Source organism: Gymnoscopelus braueri (assembly GCF_963280865.1).
Source record: "Gymnoscopelus braueri genome assembly, chromosome: 22".
NCBI classification, from domain to species: Eukaryota; Metazoa; Chordata; class Actinopteri; order Myctophiformes; family Myctophidae; genus Gymnoscopelus; species Gymnoscopelus braueri.
This window is the reverse complement of record NC_137624.1, coordinates 40,538,837-40,556,644: the sequence shown is the minus strand read 5'-3', so window position 1 is coordinate 40,556,644 and position 17,808 is coordinate 40,538,837. Positions and strand designations below refer to the sequence as shown.

General features: G+C 40.6%; 3 protein-coding genes across 5 annotated transcripts in view; 1 reads left to right on the top strand and 2 right to left on the bottom strand.

The window, feature by feature from the left end:
* sec16a (SEC16 homolog A, endoplasmic reticulum export factor) overlaps window positions 1-13,327 on the top strand; it is a 54,784-nt gene extending 41,457 nt beyond the window's left edge. For 2 of the 3 annotated variants that reach the window (XM_080419619.1, XM_080419618.1), the window contains 6 exons: window positions 1,104-1,238; window positions 2,414-2,502; window positions 3,913-3,984; window positions 5,441-5,500; window positions 10,968-11,036; window positions 11,805-13,327. In XM_080419619.1, coding sequence (XP_080275745.1) covers window positions 1,104-1,238; window positions 2,414-2,502; window positions 3,913-3,984; window positions 5,441-5,500; window positions 10,968-11,036; window positions 11,805-11,900 — 521 coding nt within the window. In that variant the 3' untranslated portion in view covers window positions 11,901-13,327. The remainder of the gene's footprint in view (window positions 1-1,103; window positions 1,239-2,413; window positions 2,503-3,912; window positions 3,985-5,440; window positions 5,501-10,967; window positions 11,037-11,804) is intronic. The other variant, XM_080419620.1, reaches the window with a different exon arrangement.
* The window catches only part of LOC308078454 (prostaglandin G/H synthase 1-like), a 48,035-nt gene continuing 38,209 nt past the window's right edge, over window positions 7,983-17,808 (bottom strand). The window contains exon 12 of the transcript XR_013932520.1: window positions 7,983-8,103. The gene's annotated coding sequence lies outside the window, so the exon portion shown is untranslated. The remainder of the gene's footprint in view (window positions 8,104-17,808) is intronic.
* LOC308078668 (uncharacterized protein) lies at window positions 13,539-17,287 on the bottom strand. Its single transcript, XM_080419935.1, has 6 exons — window positions 16,968-17,287; window positions 16,476-16,581; window positions 15,747-15,844; window positions 15,273-15,372; window positions 14,853-14,971; window positions 13,539-14,203 (listed from the first exon to the last, which is right to left on the bottom strand). The coding sequence occupies exons 1-6, from the start codon at window positions 17,056-17,058 to the stop codon at window positions 14,088-14,090; spliced, it is 630 nt and encodes a 209-aa protein (XP_080276061.1). The 5' UTR covers window positions 17,059-17,287; the 3' UTR covers window positions 13,539-14,087.

The window sequence follows — 17,808 nt, the reverse complement described above, 5'->3', positions numbered from 1 at the left end:
ATCGAATCGTAGCCCTCTGAATCGGAATATAATCAAATCGTAGCCCTCTGAATCGGAATATAATCAAATCGTAGCCCTCTGAATCGGAATATAATGGAATCGTAGCCCTCTGAATCGAAACATAATGGAATCGTAGCCCTCTGAATCGAAACATAATGGAATCGTAGCCCTCTGAATCGGAATATAATGGAATCGTAGCCCTCTGAATCGGAATCGAATCGTAACCCTCTGAATCGGAATATAATCGAATCGTAACCCTCTGAATCGGAATATAATCAAATCGTAGCCCTCTGAATCGGAATATAATCAAATCGTAGCCCTCTGAATCGAAACATAATGGAATCGTAGCCCTCTGAATCGGAATATAATGGAATCGTAGCCCTCTGAATCGGAATCGAATCGTAACCCTCTGAATCGGAATATAATCAAATCGTAACCCTCTGAATCGGAATATAATCAAATCGTAACCCTCTGAATCGGAATATAATCGAATCGTAGCCCTCTGAATCGGAATATAATCGAATCGTAGCCCTCTGAATCGGAATGTAATCAAATCGTAGCCCTCTGAATCGGAATATAATCAAATCGTAGCCCTCTGAATCGGAATATAATCGAATCGTAGCCCTCTGAATCGGAATATAATCGAATCGTAGCCCTCTGAATCGGAATGTAATCGAATCGTAGCCCTCTGAATCGGAATATAATCAAATCGTAGCCCTCTGAATCGGAATATAATCAAATCGTAGCCCTCTGAATCGGAATATAATCAAATCGTAGCCCTCTGAATCGGAATATAATCGAATCGTAGCCCTCTGAATCGGAATATAATCGAATCGTCCGGTACCTAGAGTTTTCCACCCCGCAGACGGACATAAACAATGTCACCCTGGTGCCTCTGTTTTGGGCATGCCATTCTATGCGAACATTTTCCAAATGTTTCAGAAATAGTGAAAATGGCCATCTCCAAGCTCACAGCGTGTCTCCATGCGACTTGCTGTGAACTTGGAGAATGCCTATTTTGCTACTTTTGTATAAAGTAAGTATGAAATAAGGAGATAAAAGGTTTTTTGCCTGACAGTGATGCCATGTTCCTCGTTCCTCAGGTACTAAGAGCAGATACGTGGATGTACTGAACCCCAGTAGAACCTCTAGGCCTGGTGGAATGGCCGCCCCCGCTGACCTGTTTGCTCCTCTGGCACCGATGTGCATGCCAGCCAATCTGTTTGTGCCCGGTGCAGGTGTGTATGTTATTATATAATATCTATAAGGCGTCATTCAAAGATGTACGTCAGCCAAATAAGCTTTGTATGGTGTCCATGTCAATATGGTGGTTCTGTAAATTTAACCTACCTTGTCATTTGAAGTACAAGTCTTAGTTTTTTTTAACACCAGTGTTAACATAAAAAATTAAAACATATTAACCTTGAGAACCTAGTTGAGCCACTTCAGCACCTGCCTTGTGAACGCTGAATGGTGAGACTTGAATTAACGCCATCCGTGTTATCGTCATCGTGTCATTGTAGGACAACTGCACACACAGTGCTGCTATGAATTATTTGTTTTCATTGGCATGTACTGTACAACTTTTCCTGGCTTCCCCTGGTTTTAACGTCACGCAACAGAACTGTGGTCTATTGGCTCAGAACAAAGTCTGCTGCAATGCAGCCTTATTAAGGGTTCAGTGGGACAGCCCTGAGCCCTTGTGGAATGACAGGGAACAGGAATCAAAGTCCTTGAGTGCGGACATCGAGATCAGGCCTCACATATACACAGACTGACAGACAGACAGCCTCACATATACCCAGACTGACAGTCAGACAGCCTCACATACACAGACTGACAGTAAGACAGTCTCACATATACACAGACTGACAGACAGACAGCCTCACATATACCCAGACAGACAGACAGCCTCACATATACCCAGACTGACAGACAGACAGTCTCACATATACCCAGACTGACAGACAGACAGTCTCACATATACACAGACTGACAGACAGACAGCCTCACATATACCCAGACAGACAGACAGCCTCACATATACCCAGACTGACAGACAGACAGTCTCACATATACACAGACTGACAGACAGACAGTCTCACATATACACAGACTGACTGACAGACAGCCTCACATATACACAGACTGACAGTCAGACAGTCTCACATATACCCAGACAGACAGTCTCACATATACACAGACTGACTGACAGACAGCCTCACATATACACAGACTGACTGACAGAAAGTCTCATTACAACAGTTTTTCTTCACTCAGCGGCTCAACCACAACAAAGCCCATTAGCGGAAGTCAGTAATGGGTTGAATTGTTTCAACAGTGGGTGGGTGGCGGCGTCATTATACAGTCTTTACAATAAAGTGTTGCTTATTCTTTGGTGTGTCATCATTAGCTCCAGATGATCAGCAGCCTATGGAAGGAAGCGTCCCCGATGGAGCAAACCAGGAGCAGAATGCACCAAACCCCAGTGCTGTTCCCCAGGTGCTTCATTACTCTTGTTTATTGTAATGGCAGAATATCACATCACTTATTATGGCTAGTACAGAGACTACACAACTTTTCGATTTACATATCCTTACATATCCTCAAATAAAATCACAAGGAGATCTAGGAAAAGCACAGCATAATATGTCTGTTCTCACACGAAAACCTGGAAACCTTTGATGCAGTTTTTTTCCGTCATGGATATTCCTCTGGAAAAATATTTTTATGTGCATAACAACTGCAGCAGTGTTGATTTTGACAGCAAATTTTGATTTAGTTTTAGTCATAGTCTTTTGCATAAAATTCTATTTAGTTTTAGTCATATTTTAGTCATCTGAAATGTTTTAGTTTTTGTCTAGTTTTAGTCGACCAAATATCCTAAGATTATAGTCGACTAAATCTACAGTTGATTTAGTCGACTAAGATGTATCTTGGCGGTGCTTTGATGGCGTCGTAATGGCTGATTTTACACTTGGTTGCATGCTGAAAATAGCCGATCTACAAGCTCACAATGTGTCGCAGTGCGACGCATTGTGAGCTTGTAGATCTGCTATTTTCAGAGCGCAACACCCGAGCGCAACCAAACATAAAATGACTTGTCTTCTAGTTCTACTGGATCTCTTCTCCACTACATTTTAGTCTAGTTTTTATTTGTTGACGAAATTGTCAATATATTTAGTCTTAGTCTTAGTCATCATACAGTCTATTTATTTAGTTTTTATCTATTTTTCGTCAGTGAAAATAGGTAGCCGACGGAACATTTTTCGTCATAGTTTTAGTCGAGGAAATCAACACTGAACTGCAGATTAGTTTTTTGTACGGTAGGAATCAGTCAGGTTAGGTAAGGTGTTCTGCACCCATTTTGCAACCACATTGCACAATATCGAGGGGGGGAAACTAGCCAGTCGATCAGCCATACTCTAATCAAGTAACATACAAAAGCTTATGAAGTTGGGTGGTATTTTAACCCATTGATACCTGGAACACATCTGTGTCACTTTAGATTTCATTGGCTATTCAAAAATAGCAGATATACAAGCTCATAGCGCGGCACCGAGTGCCGTGCTATGAGCTTGTAGATCTGCTATTTTTGAAAAATCGTGAATTCTTTTTTAAAATATTTGTTTAAAAAAACTGTTAGAATTTAGAAAACATTTTAACTCATTCACTGCCTCTGACGTAATTAACCAATACTGCCACTGACGGTGGCAAAAAAAAAAGAATTTGACCCAAAGACCAAGGAGATATGATTTTTCGAAGATCTAGACTCCCTTCCACTTTTTTTTTTTTTTTTTTTTACGTTTTAGACGTCCAGTGGCACAGGGCTTATTACAACGGACGTTTTAGACGTCCAGTGGCACTGAATGAGTTAATGGGTTAATGGGTTCTTGTCATTGTTGTCCCTAGATGTTCAACCCAACGTTGCTACCCCCTGGTTCTGAGGGCCCCCCGATGCCCGACGGATCACAGTCTGGAGAGGTAAGACCACCCGTGCTCCGCTCAGCTGGCAGTGAGCTCGTCTGCTCCCCCTAACGTCCATTAGTACCATCACGCCCTCCATTGAAACACATGACACTTATTAGCTCCTAACTCAGTGGTTCTCAAAGAGAGGGGTCCGGGGGGGGGGGGGGGTGGACCCCCAGGGGTCCTTGAAGGGGGTTCCAGGGGGTCCCCAGGCAGCTAAATGATTGATAGTTAGACCCTATAGATAGCTGGACCCTTACACGTGAGATCTGTATCTCTGAGAGAGAGTGTACAAAATGGACCCTTTTGGTTCCATGTGCACACTCTCAGAGTTATGGGGGTCCGTGGCCTAACGCATACCAAACGGGGGGTGTCTTTGAAATTAGAATGTTTGAGAACCTGACTGTCCTAACAAGACTGAGAGAGAGAATGAGAGTGAGTCCGCAATTTTAACCCATTAAGGCCTGAGGTTCCGATTCTACAAATGTCTTCTAAATCCTAACAGTTTTGAAAAAAACGTATGTTTCTATATATCAGTGGTTCTCAAAAATTTTCATGTCAAGGACCCCCAAAAATGATATGAATTTGGCCACGGACCCCCATCTCAAAATATTTTGTTACAGGGACCCCCGGAAGCAAAAGATTTTAGTTAAAAATGTTCGCTTTAAAAGAATATAAATATATTAATTTGCACAAATTTTCTTGATTAAATTTTTTTTTTGCAGATCTACAGAGCGTGTAGATCTGCTATTTTTGAATAGCCAAAGTGTAAAATAATGCCAGGTCTCAATGGGTTAAGGGAAGATTTTATTGTGTGAATGCTTGCATGATCACTTGAAATCTTTACTCATAATCATGAAATTGCACGGGATAACAAATAATATAATAATTTGCACCATTGGCAGTAAAATAATCTGATTCTCTTCATCTTTATCCATTTGGCCTAAATCAGTGGTTTTCAACCTTTTTCGTGCCAAGGACCCCTAAATTGTTATACATTTGGCCGCGGACCCCCATTTGAAAATGCTTTGTGCCAGGGACCACCAGCAGCAAAGATATCGGTAAATTTTTGCTTTAAAAAAATATAAATATTCAAAGATATGCACACTTTTTCAAGGTTTTTCAAAAATAGCAGATCTACAAGCTCATAGCGTGGCACTCGGCGCTATGAGCTTGTATATCTGCTATTTTTGAATAGCCAAAGCTAAGTGGTTAAAAATGATTGTGACGCTATGTCAACTCATTTCGCTGGGGACCCCCTGGTACTCCCTCAAGGACCACTGGTGGTCCCCGGACCACTGGTTGAAAACCGCTGGCCTAAATCATTATTTTGCTATTTTGCTGATTTTATTGCTTTTCAATGTGAAGTGGTGGAGAGTGGAGGCAGGCCTAATAATCCAGTGCATGGGAGAGATGATTAATCTGGCTTTGTGGTTTTTTGTGTTTATTTCCCCCCTCCTACTGTCTTTAGCTGTCTCGTTCTAGCTCAATGAGCTCTTTATCACGTGAAGTGAGTCAGCATTTAAACCAGGTACCTCTAGCTGGGCCGCATCGCCCCAACCTCCGCTCTCACACCCACATGTCGATCACAGCCCACAAACAAACCAAAGGAGCATATTAGAGAGACACGGGCGACTACTAGGCCTGTCCCCGACTAAGGATTTGTTTAGTCGAATCTAATTGGCGACTAATTGCCAATAGTCGACTGGCAGTCGACTAATATAAAAGAAAAAAAAGAAAGAAAAAAAAACTTTTTTTTTTAGGGCCAAAATACATTTTATTTCAAAGGGCCAAGTCTACACAGTTTGTTTTGTGTCTCCAGCAGAGTTTCTAGTGTCTCTATCTCTCTCTGGAAGAGGTTGCACATGAACTCTGCAGCCGTACTGAGGCGCTCCAACACAAACAATACCAATACAAAGACGAGGAATAAGAAGATTAAAGTGGAAGTTACGTGTGGTTGCAGGTGTAGACTTGGCCAAAAAAACTATTAAAATCATTTTTGGCCCTTAAAAAAAAAAAAAGACTAGATTCGACTAAGAGACACGTAGTCGACTCGGACCCCCCGCGACTAACCAGTCAACTAGTCGACTTAGTCGAGGTCAGGCCTAGCGACTACAAATTCACGCCCACAATCGAAAGCCCACTCGTGGTAAGGGAGAACGGTGTACTACTGCTGTCAATGCAATCCCTCTGAGAGGCATCGTAAAATACCGTAGTTTCACTGGTTGATTACAGAGGCTGTGGCGATATTTTTTTTTTGGTGTTCTAATAAAGTGTCCCATTTGTTTTATTTGTCCTTTTTAATGTGACATAACTGCCACCGCAATATACAACAATATACTATGATATGCTCAATCAGTGTGTCAAAAGTGCTAGCATTGGATAATCTGAAGTTTAAGTGGCCGCATGGTATATACGTCACGGACGCATCCCTTGAGGTTTTCAATACCCGGATACGTTTGTGTTTCATTTATATTAGGCTATTTATTTTGGGAAATTGTCGCTTCTTCCTTCTTCCAAACGGCGTCTTGCGAGACTTATTATTTTTCGATTAATACTAACTTGGAGAATTCACTAGGTAGTTGAAAATGTCAGGATATGTCACACCTGGCCATTTAGTTGGGTTATTTCCCCAACTACATTCAGGTAAGTTAATACAACAACGGTAAACCACGTTTACATTTTTAATGTACCGTTGGAGCTCCAAGGTACATAGAACATTAATATAAGCCCTTATACTGACTGACATGAACAGTCAGTCGGGATCTTCAAAGTCGGCGCTCGTAAAGACTGTGATGTCACTGAATGCGACTGCTTGTCTGTCTGCCGTCTCCCCTCTGCTCTGGTAACATTATGGGTAACCCAAATTAAATGTGAAACACATCACCGTTCTCCCTTAACCCGAGTGGGTGCGCTGTCTCAATTGTGAGCGTGAATTTTTTTGGAGTCGACCGTGTGTCTCTATGCTTCACATTCCCCCCCCCCAACCCCCAGCACAAGAAGCATGCTTCACCTCCGCCCTCACACCCACATGTCAACCACAGCCCACAAACACCCCAAGAAGCATGCCCCCCCCACCACAAGAAGCATGCTTCATCTTCAACCCCCAGAAGAAGAAGCATGCTTCATCTTCAACCCCCAGAAGAAGAAGCATGCTTCACCCCCCAGAAGAAGAAGCATGCTTCATCCTCAACCCCCAGAAGAAGAAGCATGCTTCATCTTCAACCCCCAGAAGAAGAAGCATGCTTCACCCCCCAGAAGAAGAAGCATGCTTCATCCTCAACCCCCAGAAGAAGAAGCATGTTTCATCCTCAACCCCCAGAAGAAGAAGCATGCTTCATCCTCAACCCCCAGAAGAAGAAGCATGCTTCATCTTCAACCCCCAGAAGAAGAAGCATGCTTCATCTTCAACCCCCAGAAGAAGAAGCATGCTTCATCTTCAACCCCCAGAAGAAGAAGCATGCTTCATCTTCAACCCCCAGAAGAAGAAGCATGCTTCATCTTCAACCCCCAGAAGAAGAAGCATGCTTCATCTTCAACCCCCAGAAGAAGAAGCATGCTTAATCTTCAACCCCCTGAAGAAGAAGCATGCTTCATCTTCAACCCCCAGGAGAAGAAGCATGCTTCACTCCCCAGCAGTGGTGGAAAGTAACTAAGTACATTTACTTAAGTACTGTACTTAAGTACAATTTTGAAGTATTTGTACTTTACTTGAGTATTTCCAATTTCCAATACTTTTACTTCTACTCCACTACATCTCAGAGGCAAATATTGTACTTTTACTCCACTACATTTACTTGAAAACTTTAGTTACTTTGTAGATATAAATTATGATATTACGAAACATACATTAACCACTTTAGCTCTATTTTATACATAGGCTATTTGAAAATAGCCGATCTACAAGCTCACAACGCGTCGCATCGCGACGCGTTGTGAGCTTGTAGATCTGCTATTTTCAAATATTTAGTACTTTTACTTTTGGTACTTTAAGTACATTTTGATGCCAATACTTTTGTACTTTTATTCAAGTAAATTTTGAATTCTGGACTTTTACTTGTAACAGAGTATTTCTACAGTGCAGTATTGATACTTTTACTTAAGTAAAACATTTGAGTACTTTTCCCACCACTGCTTCCCAGTTCAGCCAAAGAAACCTGCCTGTTTGTCTCCAGCGCTACTCTCAGAACTCTATTCCTCTATTTCTATTCCTCTATCTCTTTATTATGATTATTTCTTAAAGCACTTTAAGCCCTATTACATCTTCTTTCTCTAGGACGGTGTCGGATGGAAATCGGCTATTTTCGTACATTTTGTAAACTTTTTTTTAAATGCTCAAAAATAGGCATTGTAGGTTATTATTCCAATGAGTCCATAGTCATAGAGTGAACCATGCTGGAGACTTTTTGCAGGACCACCGCCTTGCTGTTTGTCACGGCCGCACATGCTGACGTTAACCCTCCACAGTGCTTCGCATGCTTACTAAAACACGTGAATACTGCCCCCTAGAGGATCCAACGACTCCCTGTCATCGTCACTTCATTTGTCTAATGCGCAGTGGTTCTCAAGGTGGGGGTCCACGGACCCTCAGGGTTCCTTGAGGGGGTTCCATAAGGGACTCTTAACCCTTTAACTGATTCACTGCCAATCACGTAGATCTACGCGAACCTATTTAAAGCTGCCACGTGCCAGTCGCGTAGATCTACGTGAACTAAAAAACATATATATTTTTTCGAAGATCTAGACTCCTATCCACTTCCTTGTTAACTTAAAACTTAAAAAATCTTTATCTCGGCTCCTGAGTACATTTTTTTTTTTCAATGAAAAATCTCAGGCACTGGCTAAAAAAATATGAAAATACCTCTGGCAGTTAATGGGTTAAGACCTGAGGCGATTCTTTAAAAAAATCTAAATCCTAACAGTTTTTCACTCGGTGCCGCGCTATGAGCTTGTATATCTGTTATTTTTGAATAGCCAAAGAAATCTAAAGTGACACAGATGCGTTCCAGGTCTTAATGGGTTAAACAGGTCTGTAACTCTGAGAGTGTACAAATGGAACCAAATGGAATGTTCCATTTGGTTCCATTTGTACACTCTGAGTTATGGGGAGGTCCTTGAAATGAACAAGTTTGAGAATCACTGTATAAGATGTTTATGTCACATCATACAAAATATTCTGTCCTCTGGGTGCATTCATAAATACGCTCTGTGAACCTGCTCCGATTTCACAGCACTCTGGTTTTGACGTCATAGAGCGCTCTGATATCTATATAATACATTTACGAATGGTCAGAGATGCTCTTTAACTAATGTCGTCATTTTCATCTATCAATAGTACTTAAATTCATTCCATGTATATAAACATGATTATTACCTTTTTTTTTTTTGTTGCATGTAGATGCGTGTTGAATGCTGTCAACACTCTAGAGCAATGGTTTTCAACCCTTTTTCATATCAAGGTCCATTATTTATTCGGCATTTGAGCCACGGACCACCGTTTGATGACATTTAGACTCTCGGAACCCAAAACTTAGAATATTTATCTTTGGATACGATTTTGTCCACAATTCCATGCTGTATTGATGTTGGTACCATAGGAGATATGACAGGCAAACATTGATCAAAATAAACAATTCTTTTACATCCTCTAATTGTGTAGACTTCTTGTAAATTAAGTAAAGTAGATGTTTAACAATAATGTAACTCTTGAGAGTGTAAAATGAAACCAAATGGACCCGTAAGGGTCCATTTGGTTTCATTTTACACTCTCAAGAGTTAAATATCTATAATGGTCCATTTGGTTACCAACTCTCCATCATTTAGCTGGGGACCACCTGGAACCCCATAAAGGGCCACTGGTGGTCCCCGGACCACTGGTTGATAACCACTGATATAGAGTACCAGACAAGCCACAACCATCTCATTTTACAATGACTCCATTGTCCCGACGCTCTGGACAACCCGGCTTTACACTCGGAGCGATCATTGTGCGCTCTTGAGAGCTCAATTGAGGCATTTAGCAGACGCTCTTATCCAAAGTGACTTCCAAGTGCAAAATCAGAGCAAGCATGAGCCCTAGTCTAGAAACGACAACAACAAGACAAATAGTCACGTAAGTAGAGTGCAAAGAAGACAATGTAGTGCTTCAAAGAAACTGGGATACCGGTTAAACATCAAACCTAGCATAGCTACCGTAACATGTTGTTTGTTCAACAAACAACATGCTATCTAAATAACATTTAACATTCAATCCAGGAACGCATCTCTGTCATTTTAGATTTCTTTGGCTATTCAAAAATAGCAGATATACAAGCTCAGTGCGGTACTATGAGCTGCAATTCTTTGAAAAATCATGATTTTTTTAGCAAATAGTTGAATATATATATTTTTAAAGGGAACTTTTTTGACTCAAATCTTTGCTTCTGGGGGACCCTATTACAAAGTATTTTGAGATGGGGGTCCGTGGCCAAATACATATAATTTTGGGGGTCCGTGACATGAAAAGGTTTGAGAACCACATATAGAAACATACGTTTTTCAAAAAACTGTTAGGATTTAGAAGACATTTGTAGAATCCCCAGAAGCAAAGATTTGAGTTACAAATGTTTGCTTTAAAAAATATATATATATTCAAAGATTTGCAAAAAAAATCACCATAAAAAAGAAAATAGCAGATCTACAAGCTTGTAGATCTGCTATTTTTGAATAGCCAAAGAAATCTAAAAATGACACAGATTCTTACCCGGTCTAAATGGGTTAACTAAATAACAAAAGAAATCGAAATTCAGTGCTCAGACTAGACTGAACGACTAGACGGCACTCCAGGTGCACTCCAGCGCTGTCGGAGCGTATTTACGGACGCACCCTCAGTCTCCTCATTACTGTACTCGCACCATGGGGCAGAATGTGGAAGCGTCACCCTAGATCTTCACCCACAAAACAAAGCACTTGGATGGCCAGGGAACGCTGTAACACTCCACCTGTTGTTTTTTTAACAGAGTCAACCTGCCCAGGGAGCTCCTCCCGCTGGAGGCGTGACCTTCTATAACCCCGCCCAATTTGCACAGGTAAGGAAATCGATCGGAAAATAACACTGACCCTCGTTACCTCACTGAAACCTTAAACGTGGTGATATGGCTATACAGTATGCTTTGTACACTTGCCTTTGTTACCTGTGTATTATCAAAGACAAACAAGATCACATGTATACACATTCTGACATTCAGACATGCATGTCATATCATTATATTAGTAGTAGATATTCGTTCCATTTCTACCCTCCCTTGGGAACAAATTGATCAGGATTTGCATGTGTGGGACGCCTTCTTGACTTTATCTTAGTGTCATTCGTGATTTTAGGGAAAATGCCAATAAAAAACATCTTGATTGATTAACAACTGTTTTCAAAACTAGATATCCTTACCATATTAGTACCAGAAATGGCATCAACCACTTTAAACCTGGGGTCTTGGGCATTTGCAATTCTTTTTTTTAAATGGCAGTTCTACAAGCTCACAATGTGTTGCGAGCTCGTAGGTACAGTAGGCTATTCTCGCTTTTTTGTCGTATGTCCTCAGAGTAACTACAGGGGGTCTGACAAATCTTTGTGTTAAAAGGTTAACTGTCTAAAAATACGCAAGAAAAGATCTATGAAGCTATCTATGAAAACGTTTAATCTGCAACACAATTCTATACAATATGTAGCTGGGGGGGCCCTTGCTTCATCTCTCTCAGCTAAGGGGTCCTCGGCCTGAAAAACCTTGAAGACACCTGGTTTAAGTTATTCCTTTTACATTGCCTGATCTATTTGTTTGTCTGCGGTTTCTTTTGGCTAGACGAGTGCTCCGTCAGGAGGAGGAGGAGGAGGAGGAGGAGTAGGAGTGCGGACAGGTCGGCTGGGCGGTCAGAGGCAGTACCCAGTGCTGAAGTGAATGAAAAGCTCCTCTGACAGACAAGACAGACAGACAAACTGTAAACAGACTGAATGAATGATATCCTGCCTGGGAGGAAAGTGAAGCACATGGACATACAGCTTTCTCTCTGAAGGACCCTTCCTGTCCCCCCCCCCCGTCCCCCCCGTCCCCTCATCTAACACAACCATATTGGTCATCATTATCAAACAGCAAGATCATGGGTTTTTTTTGTTTTGTTTTTACAGGTAAGGTGTTGTGGTAGATAGAAGGGCTTATTCCTCTTTGTGTCATGGATGCATTTACAAGTATACACACAGGGTATGTTCATATAGACATAACCAGTATACTATAGAGTAATGTATTTGTGACAACTGGGATTGAGTCCCCCCCCCCCCCCCCCAGCCCTCCAAATCTCAACTGTTAATTGATGAAGATCTTCCTCGGTCCTAATTTAGTCCTCCCTTATGTTGTGTCTAAGGCCCTAGTTTTACTTTTGTATGACTGTGAATTAAACTAAATGAAAGCGGCACCTATGTTATTCCTATTGTACAATTGTGTACATGCATTTGTGGTTCTTACGTGTTCCCTTTATCAACTGGATATAGCTTTTTGTGTCCAATTTAATGGACTTTTTAAATAGTGCAGTGTCTGCTGTGTTTCCCCTTCTCCTGAGATGGCCTCCCTCCAACCCTGTAGGGGGGGGTGTCACAACGAAGCATCTCGGAATCACAAACGCGAGGGGGAGAAGACGACACGTTTTGTGGTGTTTGTTTGTTTGTTCATTTAAGATATTTATTGTCCATCAGCGAACCTTCACCTCCATATTCTGTCAGGGTCTTCTCCCGGTTCAACTCCCAGTTCAGTCTGTTTTTTTTCCCCTCTTTGCGAAGCGTGTGAGTTCATCCACACAAGGAGAGGTTTACAGAACTGCAGGATACAGGACTAAATCATCCTCTGAAATGTCATTAAAAAATAAATCTATCCAAATATTTGTATATCTGATTGATTGTATTTATGAGTTGTAGTCATAAAAGTGTGTGTGGAGAGCAACTAATTTTTATCTGATTAGCTTTGATGGAATGCAAGTATGATTCATAATAGATGTGTTGGATTCACTTTACAATAATTTGTAATGACCGCTTCTGCAGATAAATAGCCCTTCATCTAAATTGTGAAAAGATAGCTAATTGTACTCATATTGCCATTTCCCTTGTCATTTTATTTTGCTGACACTTGATTTATTGTCTCTGCCAGAGATTTAAACCCTCGTTATCCCATTTCACTTGGCTCTTAATGTTTGTGTAGATTACCAGATCATTTTCAATGGTCCCCAATTTGAGGAGAAACTTGATTTTCACTGTCTAGAATTCCTTATGTAAGATTGACAAAAATAATAATAAAAAATATATAATAAAGATATTTTTGCGCTCTTTAGCACTTTGAAAGATGTCTGTGGGATTTATTCTTAATGTAATTTTGTAAGTTGGTTCTTTGTTGTGAATAATTGCATCTGCTGTGTCAGTTTGTCTCGTCATAGAATAGCAGTCTACCATTTAATGACATATTTAAAATACACAGTATATAGCTACAATCTACAATGACAAGTTTCCACCCGACAGCGACGTAGTACACTGTACAGTGACCATTGGTGTGATGCAGGTGGTCCAGAACCTGGCCACAGTGTCCAGGTGTTACTAGATTCAGCCCCAGAGTACTGGAATGTGCAGAACATTATGTAGCAAGCAGGAGTGCCTACACTTTATTAAGAATACAGACAAACAAGGTTTTTAGTTCTTATAAATCTAATCTCTAGACCCATTTTTACCTGTGTTGAATATAAAACAACTTCATTTGATGACCAGCCTATTTATTCAGGTAAGACACAATCAAACTGACTTGATTTCAAGATGATCCGATCTCAGCAAAATTGCTCATGAGATTGCTTAATCCACATTGTCAGACAGAAGAATCCGGCCTCCTTGACTCTGCCTTGGATTCCAATTAAGGCTAGATTGACACTTCACAGAATGATCAATAGAAAACAAATGAAAATACCAATTTCCATGGTCATAATAATAATAGTTGCAGTGATTGCCGCTGTTAGTCTCTGTTAGCAGCAAGCTGCCTTTGTTTGTGCTTCATTCAGGAGGACGAGGCATTTTTGAGTCCACTTCGGCACAAATGTTTCCTTCACCATGAGACTGCTCACTTCAGGCTGTTCAGTGCTGCTTGTGCTTTTTGAACAGCGGTCTTCAGCATGCTGTTGGTTCGGTCTGAAACCATCTGTAGGAGAGCATCACGATCCATCTCCAGCAGCATACCTGAGGAGAAAACGCAATACAAGAACCGTTCAACCTTCGACAGAAAGGTTTGTGGAAATCCCCAGTGATCCAAGAGTGCTAATTAGGGGTGTGCCGATACACTAATTTCATGAAACGATACGATACGATATTGGGCTCACGACATCGATACGATATATGGCACTTTTTTATTATGAAAATATATGGGGGGGGGGGGGGAAGCAAATGCAAACAAATATTTCTGTTTTGCATTATTCAGACATGCAAACTTGTAGCTTTTCAGCTACAATAGCCGTTTTGAATCCAAATAGGGCAATAGTGTGACACCTGACCCGAAAAAAAACAACATGTCACCCTTCTCACCTCGGGGCTGTTTGCATGCCTGATTATTATTATTGTAAAATATATATATATATATATACATATATTTCTTTCAAAACTATATATTTTTTTCCAGAACGATACATATCGTCACGAAAACGTATCGCGATATATCGCGGGACGATATATCGGCACACCCCTAGTGCTAATAGTTAGGGTTTGTATTGTTTGTATTTGTTAGGTTTATATATGATTTATGGGTCCTAGTGGGATATGAACGATCACCCTTAATTTAACCATAACGGCTTCCATATTTTTTTAATAACACTACTATAGAGTGTAAACTAACCAGTGATGTCATTTGCGTGTACTGGATCCAGCTCCTCCACCAATGAGAAGAGCTTCTCGCCCAGTCGGTCTGTGACCTCATCAACATCTGATGAGTCACTGATGTCCTCCACGTTCTGCCTGAAACAAATAAATTATTACATATCATTAATAATCTGTACATTGAAACACACTATAGGATGCCGCGTCTACATTTGCATTTGTCTACATAACATGCTATCTAAATTACATTTTAGCATTTTCATAAGCCTGCAAGGTCGTCACGGCTGGAAGATTGGGAGCGAGTCTGCAACCAAGAATAGGTAGAATAATCGCTAAGAAAATAATCGATAGTTTCAGCCCTAATTTCATCTATCAGCACATCTCTTGATTAGTCACTTATGTATTTTTGATAAGATAAACATGATCATGAGTTACGTACTCATTGAGGGTCTTCAGGGCTACCATCACCTGCTCTTCCAAGAGTGTGGGGTCTGAAAAAAGGTTCAAAACGACATCTTTGTCCTGTTCCAGCAACATACCTGTAGTAAAGAGTGTATTTGTTAATATTATACACAGGGTGGTGCAGAACTACAACTACTACTACTAGTAGTAGTAGTTAAGAAGAGGAATTACAGAATATATATTCTTTGAAGACATCAAATTAAAACACATATATATATTAACTAGAGACTTCAGACTATTTATTTTTGTATTGTTACATACGAGTACTAGCAGCAATAACAACAATAACAAAGAAATAATTTAGAATAGCAGCAATATGTTTGTGTGTGCACTGTGTAGTCTTAACAAAGTGTCATGTACCAGTGTCAGTGTGTGGTGTATGTTTAGGTATTGAGGTAGGTGCGTGCGTCGTGTGGGTGTAGCAGCTCCTATGGGAGTTCACAATTCTCACCAGTAATTTTCTGTGAGTGACCAGTGTTGTAGACATCCACAAGCTCAAATAACTGCTCTCCCAGTGAATCTTCATCCTCGTCCTTACAAGTCACCGTGCTGTGAAAATGTAAGTATATAATATGGTACATGATATATTCATTCACGTTGATGTTAGTAATTCAGTATTAATGGAAACAGACTTTCAGCCTTGCCATGGTTTTCCTTCACATAAGCCTAACTGTGGATGACACACTCAAATGACCCTATGTGTAAGCAAAGCAATTCAATGTATGACAATGAAGACGATGATGATGCAATGTGATGCCTACAGTATGACACTATGGCACATTAATAAATAAATAAATTAGGAGTCCACTAGCACAGTAGTTCTCAAACTTTGTATTTTCAAGGACCCCCATAACTCTTGAGAGTGTACAAATGGAACCAAATGGTTCCATTTGTACACTCTGAGTTACAGACCTGTAATGGTCCATCTGGACCTTGATTGATTGATTGAATACTTTATTAGCAGTTTGCACAAAAAAAAGCGCAGGAAAGTACAGTTCAATACAAGGTCAGCTAAGAGGATTTAAAACCCAAGAAAGCCTATGGCTTGCCATTGGGGTCCTTTGTACTCAATTCATAGACCACCTCTCGACCGACTTTGAGAACCACTGTTTTTGACAAAAGTGTTGACCGCAAGCCAGCATGGCGTTGATGACCCCTGTTAAACAACCTACTTACTTACCCAGTGAGGTGCAGGGCAGTGAGGGCTTTGGTCAAAGCCCCGGTCAGCAGGGCCTCGTCCTGCAGCATCTGACTCAGAACAGCAGGGGGCAGCTCTAGCAACATGCCTGAAACACAATAACAACACATACACACAGCAGTGTTCATTGCATCTTTACCTCAGAGATCAGAGAGAGAGAGTGTGTACAAATGGAACTAAATAAGGAGCCAAAGGCAGACTCGATAAAATACTCTATCTATGATAGTCTCTACTTATCCAAGGCTACATTAACGCAGGATTTGTGTCGTATCTGCAGTATAATCCCTGATTGTAAGGGAAATAAGTATAACTAATAATAATAAAATCTGGATTGATAAACAAACTGACTAACAACTTCAGAATTCGTGCCTTTACTCATCATACACGACACACACACACACACACACACACACACACACACACACACACACACACACACACACACACACACACACACACACACATCTTATTTACCTGTAAGTTTCCCGGCTATTTCTTCATGTTTCGGGTAAATCCGATGATACAGTTGTTCACCAAGAGCCTGCAGATCTTCGTCTTCTTCCATATCGGGACTAAAGTGATCTTAGACTACTAGATAAGAGCTAGTTTAGGTTAATTAACCCATCTCATCGACAACAGTGTTTACACCTTATTTATAACTCTATGGTTTACACAGGATGGACAAACCATGTGTTGCCTGTGGGATCATTATAATACATTGTCCTCTACAATACATACTGTCAACAGTGACAATGTTTTCCCCATATAATTAGATTCGTTTTGATATAAAAACCAGTTCCATTCTTCTTCCCCAAGCTATTGTTTTGCTGTAGGATAGGATGTAAACAAAGGTCGCACATCGATGACGCACATCCTTATCAGCGTTGCCAGATTTTGCGAGAGAAATAAGCAACCACCAGGTCAATTAAAACGAGGCTATTTTTCCTTCTTGATTTTTTTTTAGAACCACTGGTTCAAACAACATTTAGGGGGAAAACAATCCCAAATAAGCAACTACACTTTAGAAACAAGCCCAAAAACCACCCACTACCAATGTACAAGCAACTTTACAGAACAACAAGCCAGAAGTCGCTTATAATAAGCGGACATGGCAACGCTGATCCTTAAGACTAAAGATGATCATCAGTGGTGAAAGAAGTACTAAGATATGTTTTACATTATGTAAAAGTAGCAATACCACAATATAAAAAATACTCTGTTACAAATAAAAAGGCCTCTGTTTCAAAATATTACTTGAGTAAAAGTACCAACAGTTTTGGCATCACAATATACTTAAAGTACCACAAGTAAAAGT

Excerpts from the sequence above, each read along its gene's own strand:
- LOC308078668 (XM_080419935.1), bottom strand. The coding sequence starts at position 17,058 with ATGGAAGAAGACGAAGATCTGCAGGCTCTTGGTGAACAACTGTATCAT. Across the intron at positions 15,845-16,475 it reads ACTGCCCTGCACCTCACTGG|CACGGTGACTTGTAAGGACG; the intron begins GTAAGTAAGTAG and ends ACATTTTCACAG. Across the intron at positions 15,373-15,746 it reads TCACTCACAGAAAATTACTG|GTATGTTGCTGGAACAGGAC; the intron begins GTGAGAATTGTG and ends TCTTTACTACAG.